This window comes from Chrysemys picta, chromosome 7, assembly GCF_011386835.1.
Source record: "Chrysemys picta bellii isolate R12L10 chromosome 7, ASM1138683v2, whole genome shotgun sequence".
Classification (NCBI taxonomy): domain Eukaryota; kingdom Metazoa; phylum Chordata; order Testudines; family Emydidae; genus Chrysemys; species Chrysemys picta.
Window position 1 is genome coordinate 1,246,534 of NC_088797.1, and position 18,966 is coordinate 1,265,499.

Genomic DNA, 18,966 nt, shown 5'->3' on the forward strand with positions numbered 1-18,966 from the left:
TGCCGTGCTCCTCCATTGGCCATCAGGGCCGTCCTCGCCGCTGATTGGTGGCATCCTCCGCAGCGCCCAATCAGCGAGCAGGAGGCTGGCGCTGCGGGCCCCGCCCCCTATCCGGGCGGGGCAGCGGCAGCGGCAGCGGCATGGCGGCGGGGCCGGACGCGCTGAGCCTGTTCACGGCCATCGGCCTGAGCGAGCCCAAGGCTCGCGAGACCCTGAAGAACGAGGCGCTGAGCGCGCTGCTCCGGGAAGCGGTGACCCAGGTAACCCGTGACCTCTGACCTGTGACCTGGCCCCCGCCCCAAGCTCCTCCCCGAGCTATGCCTGACCTCTGACCCCGGCCATGACCCCTGACCCATGCAAACCCTGACCTTTGCCCCCAGCGCGACCCTTCCCCTCTGCCTCTAACCGTCCTAAGCTCCTCCCCGAACCGTGCCTGACCTCTGACCCCTGTGCCTTCTGGCCCTTGACCCCTGCCTTCTTCCCTCTGACCCTGCATCCTCTCATCCCGCCCCTGTGCCTTTCCCCTTAACCGCTGACCCCTGCACTCTGTCCCTTGACCCCTGGCCTACACCCCTCACCCCCACCATGACCCCTGCCCTTTGGCTTCAACACAGCCCTTCCCCCTCCTTGCCAGGCCTCTCTTTCTGCAGCCAGTTTCCTACCCCTGCCCCCGCTGTGCACCCTCTGTCTCCTCCTCTTACCCCTGTTGCCTCAGCACCAGCAGCAACCCGCCCTTTGCAGGCAGGGGCTGTGCAGGAGAGAGCCCCACCCTGGTGCCTGCAGGCTCTGCACCCCCCGAAGTCCCTGGGAGCTGGGCCTGCTGACGGTAGGGCTGAGTTTGGCCCAGTATGAGCGTGGTTCATGGGAAGGGTCAGGGCCTGGGCATGTGTTGCAGACCCAGGCTGGAATCGTTACCATCCGAGCCTAGAAGCAGAGAAGAGTTTTCCTCAAACGAACCACGTTGGCAACTTCCTTGCATGCCTTCCCCTCCCGCTGCTCCAGCTCACCCCAGGATGAGGGCACAATAGCGCAGGTGGCACTCTTTGTGGCCCAGCCGTGCTCCTCTCTTGAAACACCCACAACCCGTTATCTTTGTTAACTGAGCCCGGCTCTGGGTGTGTGAAACCCAAGCCCTGCAGCGCTGGGAACGGGCAAGTGATTGCGTCGGCTTTTCATTGCCACGCAGGGAAACTGACTGGCGGATACAGAGCTGGATTTGTATCATGTGTGTGTTAGCACTGTAAGACGTGGTCCGTGACCCGTTGTTTACAACGCAGCAGTTGTATCTGGATGTGCCCCTTTCAGGGAGGTTGCGTCAGTTTCGGTTCCCAGAATGCTTCTGTAACTGCCATGGCTGAATGCTGTACGCTAGTGCTTCTCCCTAGTGTGTGACAGGACCCCTAGGTGTGGGGCTGGGTCTCGGGGAGGGAGAGGGTGGCCTTGCAGTGTTCAGAAGTTTGGTTTTACAATGGGATTCTTTGCAACAAACCGAAACCGAAACTAACTCCTACCATACAAATCAGATGCCATTTAAAACAGCACTTCCTGGATAGCTCTGTCTGGGAGTCCCTATGCTGCTGATAGCAGGGCTCGGGTAGGACATTTGTAATGGTCATGTGGCCTGTCCTGGTGGAGAAGCATGTACTCCAGGCGGAGAGTGGGGGAGAGGGAGCACTGCTTACCAAGCTGTGACCCTCAAACCACTGGGGAGCACAGCCCCAGAGCCCCACCAAGGCACTGCTGAGTTTGAGTTCTCTCCTCTCTCACCACCCTTCCTAAGACAAGGAGAGGGGTTTGCCCTGGTTGCCCCACTCCTCTGCCCTAGGCTGGTTTTCATTCTCTTCCTACCACACTAACTTCACAGATTTTTTCCTTTTGTGGAAACATCCCCTGCCCCTTCCATGCCAGGACCCTGCTCGGCTCCCTTTTCACACTGTCTCAAGCCTGGTCTACACCCAAAAGTCAGGGCGACCTAGTGTTGCTCAGGGGCGTGAAAAATTCAACGCTGACCACTGTAGTTAAGCCGACCTAAGCCCTGGTGTAGACAGTGCTAGGCTGACTGAATAATTCTCTCATTGACCTGGCTGCCCCCTCTCGATGGGTGGGTTTGCTACGGCCACGGAAAAATCCCATCTGTCGATGGAGGGAGAGTCCGCGCCCCAGCAGCATAGCCATGGCAACACTGGTAATGAAGAGATAGTGTCGCTCTAACTATGTTCTTCCTTCCTGGGCTTTAGGCACAAGGAATCCTGGGCCCAACTGTTGACAAGGCGACTGGTACCCTCTTGTACAATGTGGCTTCCCGGCTTAAGGACCAAAAGCGTCTTCGTTTCCTTGTGGGCTGCATCACCAGCAAGAAGATCGTCACAGACTTGCAGCTCAGTGGTATGATACGGGAGGCGAGCAGCTAGATCTGCTCCCCTGCTTTCCCATGTACAGCGTGGGCTCTGCTGAGCCAGCCTTGGCCTGAGATCTCGCAGCTCCCTGCTTTGAATTCCCTGCTCCCTCTCCCAGCCAGGCTGCAGCCTGCTCGGTGCGTGCAACGTGCTAACCCAGCTCCCTTTGCTGCGGCTGCGCCTCACCCCCTGGTGCCTACAGTTCAGTCTGGGGGGTAATTCCCAGCGTAAATCGGACATTTCAACCCCTGCCCGTTCTCTCCCGAGCCTCTGGCTTTCCCTACCTCAGCTGCCCGAGTGGTCTATCCCACAGCTTAGCCTGGTCACTCCAGGCACAGGTGTTGGGAGTCAGCGCCGGCTCTGCCCGCCCCCGGCAGTCAGCCCCCGAGGCTGCTTCCTTTCGGTCCTGCTTGTCTGCGCCTGTGTTAACAAGGAGGAGCGTTTCCTCTGGAATGGTCTCCCCAGGGAAGGGAGGGGAGCACCCGGCACGTAGGTCCTTTAAACAGCGCTGGACAAAGACCCGAGACACATGCTGCAAGGAGCATCCTGCCCTGGCCTCTGCGTGGGAATAAGGAGCCCCAACAAGTCTTGCCCTGGATCCCAACCTGTGCAGCAGGCTGTGAGAGCTGCTTGCTGCAGGGTTCAGATGAGGGTGGGAGTGCAGGGCCCATATTCTGGTGGCGCTGGCCCCAGCGTGGATAGCTGGGCATGCAGTCCCCCTGGACCACCGCATCCCGTGTCTCAGCTGAGCAAGCGCGCTGCGGTGAGCCTGCAGATCAGACCCCAGGACCCAGCGGCACGGGGCGGGGGCACTCTGTGAGCTTGGCACAGGCATGAGCCCCCTTAGAGTTCAGGAACTGGCCCGGGTTTGTACCAGGATCAGATCTGGAGGGAATGTGTCAAGTCCAAGGCAGCAGATGGGGAATCTGATACCTGGGGGATGGAGCAGGAGCCAGTTGGCCGATGTCCTGCCTTGCCTTCTGCTTTGCCCGGTCCGGGCTTGTACTGTGAGAGCGGGGTCAGCTGCTGCTGCCTGGGTGCAGCCATGTGTCTGTGAGACCCTTGTGGACCAGCAGGGAGCCCCGTGGGGTCTCCTGGCTTCTGGAGCCTGGGTGAAGCAGCCCACGGCGCTGTGTGGAAATACGCCCGCCTGAGCTGCCTGTTTGCCTCCCCAGCTGCCCTGGAGTACGTGCGGAGCCACCCGCTGGACCCCATCGACACGGCAGACTTTGAGCATGAGTGTGGCGTGGGGGTGGTCGTGACCCCAGAGCAGATAGAGGAGGCCGTGAGTACAAGGGCCAGGTGTGGGGTGGGAGCGAGCCGATGGGACTCCCTGCGCAGAGCTGGGGAAGGGCAGCCCATGGTTTGGGGTGCCAGGAGGCCGTGTTAATGGCACCACAGGCAGCATGTCCTCAGCGGGGTGCAGCCCTGGGGGGCTGTGGCTGGTGTCCCTGCTCCTAGTGGCAGTGGTGGGGGTGTGGCTGGCAGGAGGCCGTTCCCGCTACCGCGCTGCTCTCGGGGGCCTGGGAGAGAACGCTCCTGTTTCAGGACTCGCCGCTGGTCCTCCCTTGCGCCTGAGGCTGACGCCAGCCTGAGACCAGAGGTGCCCGCTGTACTTGCAGGGCTGCTGCGGCTGTGTGCCAGCGAGAGTGGATGGCTGGGGGGGCGGGTGAGGCAGTCCTAGGCACAGAGCAGATAGTGCCCATTGCTGTGCATGTCAGAGCCCCGCCAGCGAGGATGGGGCCAGCTCTGCGGACGGGCCCAGGCTGGCCTAGAGCTCTTCCTGCCTGAGCCTCTCCCCAGAGGATATGAGGGGCCCTCACTGCGGTGGGAGCTCCTTGCCGGCATGGCCATACCGGTAGCTCTCTCGGGTGTCTGAGCCCAGCCCGTCTGGCCCGTGCGGTGGCCCTGCTCTGTCCGCGCCGCTGCCAGTCCCCCTCTCCCGTCGCTGAGAGGAGTTCTTCAGGGCACCGGTTACGCATGAGTCTCTGCCCTGCAGCCCGTGCTCCCGCTCGCTCCCGCCCGGCTCACCACTTGCATTCCCCTGCTTGCTCTAGGTGGAGGCGGCCATTAACAAGCACCGAGCCGAGCTGCTATCGGAGCGGTACCGCTTTAACATGGGGCTGCTGATGGGTGAGTCTGCAGCTCAGGTGGGCCGGGGGGCTGGGTCTCTGGCGGGGGGCGGGAGGGGGACTGTGTGCAGTTCTCCATGGCATAGATCAAGAGGTACCCCCACACGTGTCCCTTGGCTCTGTTCCCTCCCCCCAGGCTGGGCTCACTCCTTGTGCTTCTAACAGACCAGGTGCAGCATCTGCAGGGAGCTGTGCGAAAACATCCCTGCCATGGCTAACCTCTGCCCAGCCGCCCGGGGGGCAGCGGCCCTGGGAGCTCCAGTGTCGTACGTGTCGGTGCTCTGCAGCCGTGTGGACAATGTGGCAGTTAAAGGCCTGGCAGCCTGTTGTCTCAGGGCTGCTGGCACTTGGGGGCTGCACCAGCTCCCTGAATGTAGGCCGGGGAGCTGCTGCACCCAGTGGCTTCGGGGCATTGTCCAGATTGGCAGCAGAGAGGCTGCTGGAACCTGCCAGCGGCTGGTGGCCTGACCGAGGCTGCGGCCCTGACTCGAGGGGGAGGTGCCGTTGCCTGTCCCGGGGAATCCCTGAGCTGGACCTGCCCAGCCTGTCTCTTGCCCACACCCGTCCCTTTGTGCTCACTTGCAGGCGAGGCGCGCGGCAGGCTGAGGTGGGCGGATGGCAAGAGCATTAAGAACGAAGTGGATCTGCAGGTAGGTGGGGCTGGGCCGGGCTGCCTTTGAGCCCAGCGGGCAACGGGGCCTGGCTTCTGAAGGCAGCACTGGCCCCAACGAGCCCTGCGCCTGGCTCCTGGCCCGCGCGGGAAGTGCTGGGCGCAGGCCCGTGGCCCAGGCAGGGCAGTGGAGGGATGGTCCTGCTGGCATTGCCGAGGACAGGGACCACGGAGATCCTGGCTGGGCGCCAGCCCGAGTTTGGTCATGGGGCGGGCGGGGGGGGGCTGGGCGGGGAGGGAGCTGTACCCAGACTCCTTGCCCCCTGTGCACCCCTGTTCAGGCCCCACTCCCCTCTCCTGCAGGTGCTGCACTTGCTGGGCCCAAAGACAGAAGCTGACCTGGAAAAGAAACCAAAGGTACCATGTGAGCAGGAGGTGCACCCTGAGCCTGGCTAGCCAGGGGGTGTGCCCCAGGTGATGGGGGGAGGGGCCAGGCGGTTGGCGGTGCCCCGGGCGATGGGGGGAGGGGCCGGGCGGTTGGCGGTGCCCCGGGCGATGGGGGGGGGAGGGGCCGGGCGGTGCCCCGGGCGATGGGGGGGAGGGACCGGGCGGTTGGCGGTGCCCTGGGCGATGGGGGGAGGGGCCGGGCGGTGGGCGGTGCCCTGGGCGATGTGGGGAAGGGGCCGGGCGGTTGGCGGTGCCCCGGGTGATGGGGGGAGGGGCCGGGCGGTTGGCGGTGCCCCGGGCGATGGGGGGGGAGGGGCCGGGCGGTGGGCGGTGCCCCGGGCGATGGGGGGGAGGGGCCGGGCGGTGGGCGGTGCCCCGGGCGATGGGGGGAGGGGCCGGGCGGTTGGCGGTGCCCCGGGCGATGGGGGGCACGTATGAGGTCACTGGAGCTGAAGGGGGCTGGAGCCCTTCCCCAGCGCAGCTCAGGGGCCCAGGGACTGGGCCAGGCAGAGCCTTTTGGCACTGAAGGCTGCTCCCCTTCTGTCCCAGCAGGCTGGGAAGGCCAAGCCGGCCGAGGCGGAGAAGCAGCAGAAGGCAGCGGAGGAGAACGGTGAGCTGCTATGGGGGTCTGATTGTGCAGGGTCTGGGGGCTCCCCACATCCTCGTCTGCGCCCTCACGGGTAGCTGTTGAGCTGGGGGCCGGAACCAGCCCGCGGCTGGGCCTGCTGCAGCGGGGCTGGGGAAGGTGCCGCCCGGAGAGCCCTGGCCTGGCAGATGCAGCCAGGCAGCAGCCGGGAGAGCTCCCCTTGTCCCCGCCCAGGGGGTCAGTGCTGGGGCCAGCAGGGCGTTCGCTCGCCCTGGGGCTGCTGTGGGGCACCTGACCCATCTCCCACAGCTCCTGAGCAGCTGTCCAGGGCAGGGACCTCGCCAGGCGGGGCTGGGCTCGAGGCAGCCTGGGGAGTCCAGCTGTGGGCTGGGCGGGGCTCAGCTCCGCGGGGATTGTCCGTAGCGCTGGTGGAGCAAGGCTCCCTGCAGCGCTCTCTGGAGCCAGGCAGTGCCCTGCGCTGAGCACTGCTCGGGTGCCCCCTCCCGCCCCGGGGCTGCCCACGGCACGGCCCCGGCTGGGTTTCTGTAGGTGACGATGGTGCCCTGATCTCGGGGCCAGCAGTGCCTGCGCTCAGGGCAGGGCTGCAGCATGCAGCGATCCGGGTGCCAGGGTCACGAGTCCAGCATCTGTAGTGCGTCCTGTCCCTGGAAAATGCTGTTCACCAATCGTGAACCTGCGTGTGCCAGTGTGTTAGCTGCGGGGGGACTGCGAGGACAGGGCCATCTAGTGCCTGGCCACACTGGTCGGTCCTGGGGAACTGCATTTCAGTGTGCCCTCCCTGTCCCCGGGCCTGGGGCAGCTCCTCCTGGGTTGTGGGGCTGCCCCCCAGCTACCACTACACCCCCCTCCTCTCCCCCCCCAGGCCTCAGAGAGCTCCTCCTGGGTCGTGGGGCTGCCCCCCACCTACCACTACTCCCCGCCCCTCCCCCCCCGGGCCTCAGAGAGCTTTGGGGGCTGACTGCTGCCCCTCTCTGGAGCACTAACCGCAGACGCAGGGTCCTCTGTGGCTTTAGGCTCATGTGCCTGCCCCACCCCTGGAGCTGGGAGCTGCCATGGTCAGTGGCCTTCTGTCACGGAGTCCCCGGGCGATGCTCTGGAACTGCTCCCCACAAAGCCAGTCAGGACTTTGGGGAGCCTCCTCTCCCTCGGAGCAGACTGTCTTCAGGGCAAGAAGCTCACACGGCTTCACCTCCTGGGTCTCTCCTGGGAGCATTCAGCATATGCCCCTCCGTGCGCTTCCCACAGCGAGTCTGCCCAGGCGGGGTCCTGAGGAAGCCAGAGGGTCCTGCCCCCCAACTCTGCAGTCAGACGTGACTCTTGGCCAGCCAGTAAAACAGAGGTTTATTCGTTGACAGGAACATGGTCTAAAACAGAGCTTGTAGGTACAGCAAACAGGACCCCTCAGCCAGGTCCATTCTGGGGCCCAGCGAGCCAGACACCCACGTCTGCCCTCACTCCCAGTCCCCAGCCAGCTCCAAACTGAACCCCCCTCCAGTCCCTCCTTTCTGCCCTTTGTCTCTTTCCCTGGCCAGGAGGTCACCTGATCTGAGTCAACAGTGTGCTCTTGTTGCCAAGAAGGCTAATGGCATTTTGGGCTTTATAAGTAGGGGCATTGTCAGCAGATCGAGGAACGTGATCGTTCCCCTTTATTCGACATTGGTGAGGTCTCATCTGGAGTACTGTGTCCAGTTTTGGGCCCCACACTACAAGAAGGATGTGGAAAAATTGGAAAGAGTCCAGCAGAGGGCAACAAAAATTATCAGGGGGCTGGAGCACATGAGTTATGAGGAGAGGCTGAGGGAACTGGGCTTGTTTAGTCTCCAGAAGAGAAGAGTGAGGGGGGATTTGATAGCTGCTTTCAACTACCTGAAGGGGGGTTCCAAAGAGGATGGAGCTCGGCTGTTCTCAGTGGTGGTAGATGACAGAACAAGGAGTAATGGTCTCAAGTTGCAGTGGGGGAGGTTTAGGTTGGATATTAGGAAACACTATTTCACTAGGAGGGTGGTGAAGCACTGGAATGCGTTACCTAGGGAGGTGGTGGAATCTCCTTCCTTGGAGGCTTTTAAGGCCCGGCTTGACAAAGCCCTGGCTAGGATGTTTTAGTTGGGAATTGGTCCTGCTTTGAGCAGGGGGTTGGACTAGATACCTCCTGAGGTCCCTTCCAACCCTCAGATTCTGTGATTCTATCTCTTTGTTCACCTTTAGCTATCCCCTTGCAGAGGGGAAGGGCCCTGGCCATTTGTTGCTAGAAGACCGATTGTCAGCCATTTATGCACACCTGAGACTTAAGAAATGCATAGGGGAAACTGAGGCACCCACACAGTAGTCAAGAGGAAACATTAAGAACAGTCCCACTTGGTCACACCTTCGTCCTGGCATATTGGTCTCCCTGCCTTCAGGTGGGAGCTGGCGTCCTGGGCTGGGCCCTGATTCCTGCTGCTTAGCGCCCCCATCCTCTGGTTTTTCCTGCTCCTACTGTCGATGGGCAGGGGGCAGAAGGGACCAAGGCCCCTCCCCTGCTGGCTCCATGGTTCCTGCTGCATGGCTCATGGCGTGCAAGCTCCGTTCCCCTCTTCTGGGCGGGTCTTGGCTCTCGGGAAGGGGAGAACGTGGCTGGAGTTCCCAGGCTGGGCTGTGAGTGCAGTGCTGCTGGGCCGGTGCCCAAGGGGAAGGGTCTTGGGCTGGGTGGCACTGGAGGTCTGTGAGCGAGGGGCGGGGTCCCTGGGGCAGAGGCTAACATACCTCGCCCCCCTGTTCCCACAGGTGAAGTGACCCTGGAGACAAAGTCGCTGATGGAGCAGCTGAGGGGAGAAGCCCTCAAATTCCACAAGCCAGGTGAGTGCGGCCTGCCTGCTCTGGGCTCCTGGGGCCTCGGCCTGGCTCGGCCCAGCGCTGCTCTCGGCCAGCTCTGGAGCCGCTGCTCAGAGACTCAGGATGGGAGGGTCCGTCCCACGCTGGCTGGGCAAGGTCGGTCCTGCCCCCGGTGTTCTGGAGCCTGTGCTGGAGGCGCTCTATCTGAGCCTGGCTTCCCTGGGGGCTGGGCGGGGCACTGGAGCCTCCCGCCCCAGCCTGGCTCCAGGGCCCCAGGTGGGCAGCCCAGCTATGGAGCCCTAGGGTGGTGGCTGGAGCAGGCCCTGTGCTGCAGCTGAGGCTGGGTCCATTAGCGGAGGGGCGTGGTGTGGAGTCCCATGCGTCCCTCCTGGCCAGGGGCGAGGGCCTCCCCTCTCGCTGCCTGGGGCACTGCGCCCCAGCCCTCCCCCTCCCCGGGCTCACAGCTCCCTGCTCCCCCAGGTGAGAACTACAAGACAGAAGGCTACGTGATCACACCCCACACCATGGCCCTGATGAAGCAGCACCTGGAGATCACCGGCGGGCAGGTGGGTCAGGCTCTCCTCCCCGCTCCTCTGCAGTGCCTGGGGCTTGCTGCTCCTGTCACTCGTTAACCACAGTTCTGAGTGCTGTCCATCTATTCATTAACCCTCACAATGGGCCTCAGAGGCCATTAGGCCACATGGGGAAACTGAGGCACGGGTGGGAGATGTTTGTTGGCAGGGTCAGCAGAAGAGCTGGGGATAGAACCCAGGGACGGGACAGACCCCTCCAGGCCCTCCCCTGCCTGGTTTCGGGAGGACGGGGCGTCAGACACCACAGAGACCCGAGTGGGGCTGGGCACAGCTTGGAGGGGGAGAGCCCAGGGCACCGCCCTGCCCTGGCACTGCTGGGAGCTGGTTTCTTTCTGTTTCTAGGCCCTTCTCGCTCCATCACGAGAGCCCACTGGCCCCAGGAGCCGGAGGCCGCCTGGCCTGTGGGCCAAGTCCCATTGGGGTGGGGTGGGGTGGGGGTGCCCGTGAGGGGCATGAGGCTGGCGCCTTTTCACCTTGCATGGCCTGACCCAGGGTCGGTAACTCTCCGGACGCTGGGCTAGTGGGGCTGGGAACTCCTCTGCCCTCAGGTGCGGACGCGGTTCCCTCCGGAGCCCAACGGGATCCTGCACATCGGCCACGCTAAAGCCATCAACTTCAACTTCGGCTATGCCAAGGTGAGCTCCCCCCGAGCTAGGCACACCCCCTGGCGCTCCCCGGCTACGCCAAGGTGAGCCCCCCCAGAGCCAGCCACACCCCCTGGCTATGCCAAGGTGAGCTCCCCCCAAGCCAGCCACACACCCCCGGCACCCCCCGGCTACGCCAAGGTTAGTTCCCCCCCCGAGCCAGCTACACCCCCCAGCCCCATCAGCACCTGGAGCTGCCCTGCCCCACTGCCAGGTCCAGGCCCCTGGCCCGTTCTGACCCTGTCCTCTCCCCAGTGTGGTGGGCGTGGGGGTAGGCGGGGCTGCGGGTGCAGGGGGTGCTGGGTGGGGGGGGCAGGGCTGCGGGCACAGGGGGTGCCGGGCACTGATGGGGGTGGGCGGGGCTGCGGGCACTGGTGGAGGGGCAGGTGCCAGGCGTGGGCTAACCCGGCCGTGCCCCCTCCAGGCCAACGGGGGCGTGTGCTTCCTGCGGTACGACGACACCAACCCCGAGAAGGAGGAGGAGAAGTACTTCACCGCCATCCGGGACATGGTGGAGTGGCTGGGTACGGGGCCGGGGAAGCGGGGGGGCTGGGTTCCAGGCATGGGGGTGGGGAATAGCTGGATACAGGAGGTGGGGGCAGTGGCTGGGGAGGTAGCAAGCTGTGGGGTCGGGGAGTGGGGGGTGAGGGAGGAAGAGCAGGAACCGCTGGGTATGAGGAGTGGGGGGTGACCGGGAGGTGGGGGGAGCAGCTGGGGTGGAGAGGGGACCAGCCAGGTACCCAGGGGCGATGCCAGAGCCTCTCCAGCTGCTCTGGGTGAACAGGGCCTGCTGCCCTTGCCTAGGGGGTGGGGTGGGGGGCGGTGGCCTGGCCCCTCCCAATTTCACTCAGCTGTGTCCCAGGAGGTCCCTGCATGCTGCCAACGGGGGGCAGGGAGTCCCCGGGCGATGCTGGAGCTGCTCCCTACACAGCCAGGCAGGGCTCTGGGGGAGTCTCCTCTCTCGGAGCAGACTGTCCCTGGGCAAGAAGCTCACACGGCTTCACCTTCCTGGGTCTGAGCTCCGAGCACCCAGCCTCCCCTGCCCCACCGTGCGCTTCCCGTAGCGAGTCCGCCCGGGTGGGGTCTTGGGGCAGCCAGAGGTCCTGCCCCCCAACTCCACAGTCAGCTGTGACTCTCGGCCAGCTGGGAAAACAGAAGGTTTATTAGCCCACAGGATCACAGCGTAGGGCAGAGCTTGTTAGCACAGAAATCAGTGACTTTCAGCCAAGTCCATCTTGGGAATCCTGGGCCAGGCGGCCTGGCCTCCCCCGCTGCCAGTCCCCCCACACAGACTGCCAGCCTCCAGCCACCCCACCTCCGCCACCCCCATTGTTCCTCCCCCTTCTCTTTGTCTCGCTGCACCTGGTCACATCCCCCTCCTGGGTCCCCGGGTACGAAGGGCATCAGCCATCGCCTAGTGCAGCTCACGAACACCGTAACTTCGTCACACGGGGCAGCCCCCTGGCTCTGGGGCAGAGCGGGGGTGAGGCTGGTGCTCCGGGTAGGGGGCGAGGAGGGAGGCACTCACTCATGGGCTCGCTCTGCCCATAGGCTACAAGCCGCATGCCGTGACGCATGCCTCGGACTACTTCGACCAGCTGTACGCGTGGGCCGTGGAGCTCATCCGGCGGTGAGTGTGCGGGGCACGCGGGGGCCCATGGGGCAGGCTTCGCACGGGGGCGGAGCCGGCCGTTCTGGGAGGCAGGGTGTGCCTGGCTGCTGTGGGGATGGGACGGAGCCTGATGGGGATCCCTGCAAGCGGCCTGGTCCCCCCGGCTGCATGCCCAGTGGGCGCATGTGTGGGGCGGGCGTGACGTCTCTCTCCCCACCAGGGGCCACGCCTACGTCTGCCACCAGAGGGTAGAAGAAATCAAAGGCCACAATCCTCCGCCCTCCCCGTGGCGGGATCGGCCCGTGGAAGAGTCACTCCTCCTCTTCGAGGTATGTGGGCCTGGCAAAGGGACTGGGCGCTCGCCCTGCCCCCTCGGCGACCCCGTCCCTCCGCTGGGCGCTTGTCCCGCCCCCTCCATAACCACTCCGCCCCCTCGGCGACCCCCTCCCCCCGCTTGGCGCTCACCCCTCACCCTCGGCGACCCCCTCCCCCTGCTGGGAGCTCGCCCCGCCCCTTCCGTGACTGCCCCACCCCCTCGTCGACCCCCGTGGCCCCGCTGGGCACTCGCCCCCCCCTCCCCACGGGGCCCCCCGCTGGGATTCCCTCCCACCGCCAGGGCCCCGCCGCACAGCGCCCCCTGTGTGCGGAGGCTGCCGGCACTGGCTGATGGTCCCCGCTGGTTTCTCCCGGCTGTCGCTGCAGGGGATGAAGAAGGGGAAGTTTGAGGAGGGGGAGGCCACGCTGCGAATGAAGCTGGTAATGGAAGACGGGAAGCTGGACCCTGTCGCCTACCGCATCAAATACATGCCACACCACCGAACCGGGGACAGATGGTAGGCTGGCCCCCACCCTTCGGCCGGGGTGAAACGGGGCTGGGACCTGGGGGGCAGGGGCCTCGCTTCCCCGGAGATGCAAGGACCTGCCTAGAGCAGCGCAGGGGACCTGGATGCAGGGGTGGGGGCAGGGACCCTGAGCTTCGCTCCTGTGGTGGGGCAGGTGGTTTCTGCGTTGGGCTGGGGCCTGAGTGGGGAGCGGGCGCCGGCCAGGGGCTGGTGTCTGGGGAGGGCTGGTGTCGGGGGGGGGGGCAGCGGGCGCCAGTGAGGGGCTGGTGTCAGGGGGGCTGGGCGTCCTGCCCTCAGGCCCTGCCTTGCCTTTCAGGTGCATCTACCCCACGTACGACTACACGCACTGCCTGTGCGACTCCATTGAGCACATCACCCACTCGCTCTGCACCAAAGAGTTCCAGGCCCGGTGAGCCGGGGCCAGCAGAGCTGTGTCTCCTCTGCGGCTGTGGGGAGCTCGCTGTGATTGGGGGGGGGCAGTGCCTGCAGCCGTGGGGAGCTGGGAATGGTTGGAGGCCAGCAGGGGCAGTGCCTGTGGCTGTGGGGAGCTCAGCGCAGCTGGGGCTGAGCCCAGCTGGCAGGGGGACAGCAGTGTGAGTGGCAGGGGTGATGGGTGCAGGGTGTGAGTGGCAGGGCCTGGGGTGAGTGGAGGGGCAGGCAGGGTGTGAGCGGCAGGGCCTGCGGGTGGGGGGGGCGGGCAGGGTGTTAGTGGCAGGGCCGGGGGGGCAGGGTGTGAGCGGCAGGGTCTGGGGCGAGTGGGCCGGGGGGCGGGTAGGTTGTGAGCGGCAGGGCCTGGGGCGGGTGGGGGGAGGGCAGTGTGTGAACGGCAGGGCCTGGGGGTAGTGCGGGTGCATGCAGGGCGTGAGCGGCAGGGCCTGGGGGGACAGGGTGTGAGTGGCAGGGTCTGGGGCGGGTGTGAGTGGCAGGGTCTGGGGCGAGTGGGGGGGGCGGGCAGGGTGTGAGCGGCAGGGCCCGGGGAGTGGGGGGGTGGGGGGGCAGGCAGGGTGTGAGCGGCAGGGCCTGGGACGGGTGGGGGGAGGGCGGGGTGTGAGTGGCAGGGTCTGGGGGTGGTGCGGGTGCATGCAGGGCGTGAGCGGCAGGGCCTGGGGCGGGTGGAGGGATGGCAGTGTGTGAACGGCAGGGCCTGGGGTGGGTGGGGGGGCAGGCAGGGCGTGAGCGACAGGGCCTGGGGTGGGTGGAGGGATGGCAGGGTGTGAACGGCAGGGTCTGGGGGTGGTGCAGGTGCAGGCAGGGTGTGAGCGGCGGGGCCTGGGGCAGGTGGAGGGATGGCAGTGTGTGAACGGCAGGGTCTGGGGGTGGAGCGGGTGCATGCAGGGCGTGAGCGGCAGGTTCTGGGGGTGGTGCGGGTGCATGCAGGGCGTGAGCGGCAGGGCCTGGGGTGGGTGGGGGGGCAGGCAGGGTGTGAGCGGCAGGGCCTGGGACGGGTGGGGGGAGGGCAGGGTGTGAACGGCAGGGTCTGGGGATGGTGCGGGTGCATGCAGGGCGTGAGCGGCAGGGCCTGGGGCGGGTGGAGGGATGGCAGGGCGTGAGTGGCAGGGCCTGGGGCAAGTGGGCCGGGGGACGGGTAGGGTGTGAGCGGCAGGGCCTGGGGTGGGTGGGGGGGCATGCAGGGCGTGAGCGGCAGGGCCTGGGGTGAGTGGGGGGGCATGCAGGGTGTGAGCGGCAGGGCCTGGGGATGGTGCGGGTGCATGCAGGGCGTGAGCGGCAGGGCCTGGGGCGAGTGGGGGGGGCAGGCAGGGCGTGAGCGGCAGGGCCTGGGGCGAGTGGGGGGGGCGGGCAGGGCGTGAGCGGCAGGGCCTGGGGTGGGTGGGGGGGCATGCAGGGCGTGAGCGGCAGGGCCTGGGGTGGGTGGGGGGGCAGGCAGGGCGTGAGCGGCAGGGCATGGGGCGATTGGGGGGGGCGGGCGAGGCGTGACCAGCTGTGTGATCTCCCCCCCCCAGGCGCTCCTCCTACTTCTGGCTGTGCAACGCGCTGGGCGTGTACTGCCCCGTGCAGTGGGAGTACGGGCGCCTGAACCTGCTCTACACCGTGGTCTCCAAGAGGAAGATCATCCGGCTGGTGGAGGCGGGCGCCGTCAGGTGAGGGCTGCACAGGCTGCTGGGGCGGGCGGGCGGGGGCGGCTCCACGCTGCACCCTGCTGGTCACGGCTGGTGTTGCCGTTTCAGGGACTGGGACGACCCACGGCTCTTCACGCTGACGGCCCTGCGCCGCCGAGGTTTCCCCCCCGAGGCCATCAACAACTTCTGTGCGCGGGTAGGTGCCCTGGGGTGGGGGGGTGGGCGCTGGCTGCCCCTCCTGGGCGCGAGCTGAGCGCAGCCTGTGCCCACAGGTGGGGGTGACGGTGGCGCAGACGACGATGGAGCCCCACCTGCTGGAGGCGTGCGTGCGAGAGGTGCTGAACGAGCGCGCCCCCCGCGCCATGGCTGTGCTGGAGCCCCTCCAAGTCACCATCACCAACTTCCCCACCCAGAAGGTGAGGCTAGCGGCGCGGGGAGGGGCGCTGGGGGCTGGTAGGCCAGGGGATCTCCCGGCCTGGGGCGCGAAGGGGCCCAGCATGGCCCCGCTGCTGGCGCTGACCTGCTTGCTTCCCTGCCAGGCCCTGGAAGTTCTTGTGCCCAACTTCCCAGCCGACGAGACCAAGGGCTTCCACAAAGTCCCCTTCCAGGCCACCATCTACATCGAGCAGAGCGACTTCAGGGAGGTGAGCGGGGGCCACCTGCATTGCCCTGGCTCCAGGGTTCCTCCGAATGGGGCGTGGGGGGAACGGGCACTGGGAGCTGGGGTCCATGCAGGTAGTGGGGCTGGGCCGGTCAATTGGGGCACCTGCCAGCCACCAAATGGGAGTGCCCACCCGGTCTGCACAGGCCAGGGCTAGGGCCGGAGCTCGGCTGACGGGGGGTGAGGCCGGGGCCGGAGCTCGGCTGATGGGGGGTGAGGCCGGGGCCGGAGCTCGGCTGACGGGGGGTGAGACCGGGGCCGGAGCTTGGCTGACGGGGGGTGAGGCCGGGGCCGGAGCTCGGCTGACGGGGGGGTGGGGACGGGGACGGAGTTCAGCTGACGGGGGACGGGCTCTCCCCTTGCAGGTGATGGACAAAGGCTACAAGCGTCTGGCACCCGGCCAGCCAGTGGGGCTGAGACACACCGGCTACGTCATTGCTGTCCAGAACGTCGTCAAGGTGGGCTGGGGCCAGTGGCCAGCTCTGCCGCTGCCTTGGGGTCGCCTGCAGTTACAATGATGTGCCAGCCACCTGTCCTGGCTCCTGGGGGCTGCCCGGTGCTACCTGCCTCGTCACCACCAGGGGGCGCTCCTTCCGATCGCAGTCAGCTACGTGGTTGGCAGAGGGCGGGGGAGCCAGGACGCCTGGGTTCTCGGGTGGGATGGGGGGAGCCAGGACGCCTGGGTTCCAAGGAGGGTGGGGTAGGGGGAGCCAGGATGCCTGGGTTCTGGGGGGAGGAGCAGGGGGAGGAGCCAGGATGCCTGGGTTCCGGGGAGGGCTCGGCTGTCGCTGGGCCTCCCCTGCGATAAGGAGACCGGAGCTGGCCTGCTCCCCTGCACTCGGTCCCGGCCAGGCGCAGCTGCTGTCCTGGAGCCGCGGGAAGCTCTGCAGAGGGGCGGGAGCCGGCACAGGCAGCCGGTGGCCTTGGCTCTCCAGCCCCCAGCCGCTTGGCATGCGGCAGAGCCCCCCTTCTCCCCAGGCTGGCTGTGTGGTGGGCACAGGCGGGAGGCCGTGGGGCCCCCGGTGGGGCGTTGGCCCCTGACCTCCTCTTGCTCCGTGCTCAGGACGCCAGCGGGCAGGTGATGGAGCTGGAGGTGACCTGCACCAAGTCGGACGCTGCGGAGAAGCCCAAAGCCTTCATCCACTGGGTGTCGGAGCCGCTGGTGTGCGAGGTGCGGCTCTACGAACGGCTGTGAGTATGGGGGGCGCTGGCTCAGGGCTGTCCCGGAGCGCGGGGGCTGGGTGCCCCAGCCCTGCTGTGTGGAGCCACGCGCTGGGCACAACTAGCGGCACCCAGCTCCGCTAAGCAGGTGAACCCGGAGCTGCCACTTCAGCAGCTTTGCTGCTCTCGCCAGGTGCCCTGACAGCCACAGGCACCTCGGTGCCAGCCCCTGCCTGCTGGGAAACACACCAGAGATCTCGGCACTTCCCAGGCCGCTGCGGGGGCAGCCCTGGTGGCTGCTGCTAGGTCAGTGGGCTCCCCGGCACGGCAGAGGGTGGCTGGAGGGTTGGCACAGAGTAGGACCCAGCCAGGCTGAGCAGCTGGTCGCCGCGGGGGCTGGGGAGGGAGTTAAGGGATTCCAGCCCAGGGCCTCCTGCCCCTGGGGCCCCCGCTCCGGCCCTGACTGGCCCTGTCTTATTTTCAGGTTCTTGCACAAAAACCCCGAGGACCCTGCAGAGGTGCCAGCTGGATTCCTGAGTGACCTCAACCCCGTGAGTGCTGGCAGGTGCTGTGGGCTCGGCTCCAGCGGGCCAGGCCTCGCTGCTGTGCCAAGGTTCCCCGCCAGGCGCCCCGAGTACAGCCCTGCAGCCAGGCCACTGCCGCGGCTTCCCTCCTCTGGCTAGGGACGTGCTGCCCTGTGTGCAGACGTCTCCGCTGGGAGTGCAGGCCCAGCGGCCTGGGGCCTTGCCGGGGGGGGAGTCCCGGAGTGGGAGAGTCTGAGTGGCGCTGAGCATGACCCACTGGGCAGAGCCGGGGCGGGTTCCACCCAGCCGGCGAGTGAGGAGAGCCCCCCTCTCCGGGGGGCCATTGGCACAGGGGATACAGACACACCTCCCCCGGTTCTCTGCACGCCGGCAGCGCAGGGCTAGGGACAGGCCGAGTGAGAGATACTGAGCTGGGCAGCCTGCCTTGCCGGCCCCCCTGGGTCTCCCTTCCCTCTGCCGCTGGGCTCTCCCCTGCCACTCCACTCGGAAGGTCCCGGCTGTTGGGGGGAGGGAGGTGCCAGCAGGGCTGGGGCCATACACGCCTGTTGCCCAGCCGCTGAGCAGTGCCACCCACACCCGGCTGTGGGGTGAGACGGGGGCCCAGCCGCTGAGCGGTGCCCCTCTCCCCCGGCTGTGGGGTGAGCCGGGGGCCCAGCCGCTGGGCGGTGCCCCTCTCCCCCGGCTGTGGGGTGAGCCGGGGGCCCAGCCCCTGAGCGGTGCCCCTCTCCCCTGGCTGTGGGGTGAGCCGGGGGCCCGGTTACTGAGCGGTGCCCCTCTCCCCCGGCTGTGGGGTGAGCCGGGGGCCCGGTCGCTGAGCGGTGCCCCTCTCCCCCGGCTGTGGGGTGAGCCGGGGGCCCAGCCCCTGAGCGGTGCCCCTCTCCCCCGGCTGTGGGGTGAGCCAGGGGCCCAGCCACTGGGCGGTGTCCCTCTCCCCTGGCTGTGGGGTGAGCCGGGGGCCCGGTCGCTGAGCGGTGCTGCTCTCCGCAGGACTCGCTGCGCGTGATCGACGGCGCCCTGGTTGACAGATCCGTCTGCTTCGCCAAGCCCTTGGACAAGTTCCAGTTTGAGCGGCTGGGCTACTTCTCGGTGGATCCCGACAGCACGGAGGGGAAGGTGAGTCCTTGGGGTCTCTGGCGCTCGGCTCTTGGGGGCTGGGCCGGCTGGTGTCCCTGCCCCGGAGCTCCCAGGCTCACTCAGTGCATCTCCCTCTCCTCCCACAGATGGTGTTTAACCGGACGGTGACGCTGAAGGAGGACCCCGGCAAGGTGTGAAGGAGCCGCTGCCGCCGCTTTGATGGCTCTGGCTGTGCCCAGTCCCGTTCTGGGAGCGCCTGGTCCCTCCGGGCACGGGGAGAGTGCGACCCATGAACAAAGGGCCCGGCCCACGCACGAGGGCCACAGCTGCCTTAACCAAACCCCGCGGGGCTGGCGCATCTCGCCGCAATAAAAGAGCACTGGAGCTGCCTTCCCGCCTGCGTCACTGGGGCGGGGACCCAAGGGCCTCTGTGCTGGAGGCTCCCCCAACCTCACTGCCCCCCAGGCCTGACCATGGGGAGGAGCCTCAGGCTGGCCCTGGGGGGGGAGCTGCCCTTCCCGCCTGCCCCATGTGCCAGGCTATGCCGAGCTTTATGGGCTGGAATCCTGCCCCTCTCCCCCCACCCCGCCCCCCAAACGGCTCCTGGGCTCAGGCGCAACCTGCCCTCCTACTGCCTGTCCCTAAAGCCAGCATGAGGGGACAGCCAGGCCTTGGGCCTCTTCCTGGGGCAGGATGCAGGGAGTCCTGGCCCCTCGTTCTGGGGGAAGGGGGCTGCAGGCAGCTGCCTGTTGT

General features: G+C 66.9%; 1 protein-coding gene across 3 annotated transcripts; it reads left to right on the forward strand.

The window, feature by feature from the left end:
- Positions 1–95: 95 nt before the first annotated feature.
- Positions 96–18,602, forward strand: QARS1 (glutaminyl-tRNA synthetase 1). Of its 3 annotated transcripts, none has more exons than XM_005295975.4 (24): positions 96–260; positions 2,238–2,385; positions 3,572–3,681; positions 4,454–4,529; positions 5,114–5,178; positions 5,502–5,555; positions 6,138–6,195; positions 8,956–9,027; positions 9,484–9,569; positions 10,145–10,231; positions 10,665–10,764; positions 11,792–11,870; positions 12,073–12,181; positions 12,555–12,685; positions 13,011–13,103; positions 14,656–14,793; positions 14,881–14,968; positions 15,045–15,188; positions 15,312–15,416; positions 15,799–15,891; positions 16,497–16,624; positions 17,079–17,145; positions 18,127–18,252; positions 18,360–18,602. In XM_005295975.4, exons 1-24 carry the CDS (start codon positions 141–143, stop codon positions 18,408–18,410), a joined length of 2,328 nt encoding a protein of 775 aa, XP_005296032.2. In that variant the 5' UTR covers positions 96–140; the 3' UTR covers positions 18,411–18,602. The 3 variants fall into 3 exon arrangements, with proteins under 3 accessions (XP_005296032.2, XP_005296031.2, XP_065408940.1); XM_005295974.4 differs by having other exon boundaries at positions 101–260; positions 6,135–6,195; XM_065552868.1 differs by lacking the exon at positions 96–260 and adding an exon at positions 673–826 and having other exon boundaries at positions 6,135–6,195.
- The last annotated feature ends 364 nt before the right edge of the window (positions 18,603–18,966 follow it).

Bases quoted from the DNA above. Each gene is read 5' to 3' on its own strand.
- QARS1 (XM_005295974.4), top strand. From the start codon at position 141: ATGGCGGCGGGGCCGGACGCGCTGAGCCTGTTCACGGCCATCGGCCTG. The intron at 4,530-5,113 runs GTGAGTCTGCAG...GCTCACTTGCAG, and splicing joins TAACATGGGGCTGCTGATGG to GCGAGGCGCGCGGCAGGCTG. The intron at 18,253-18,359 runs GTGAGTCCTTGG...CTCCTCCCACAG, and splicing joins CCGACAGCACGGAGGGGAAG to ATGGTGTTTAACCGGACGGT.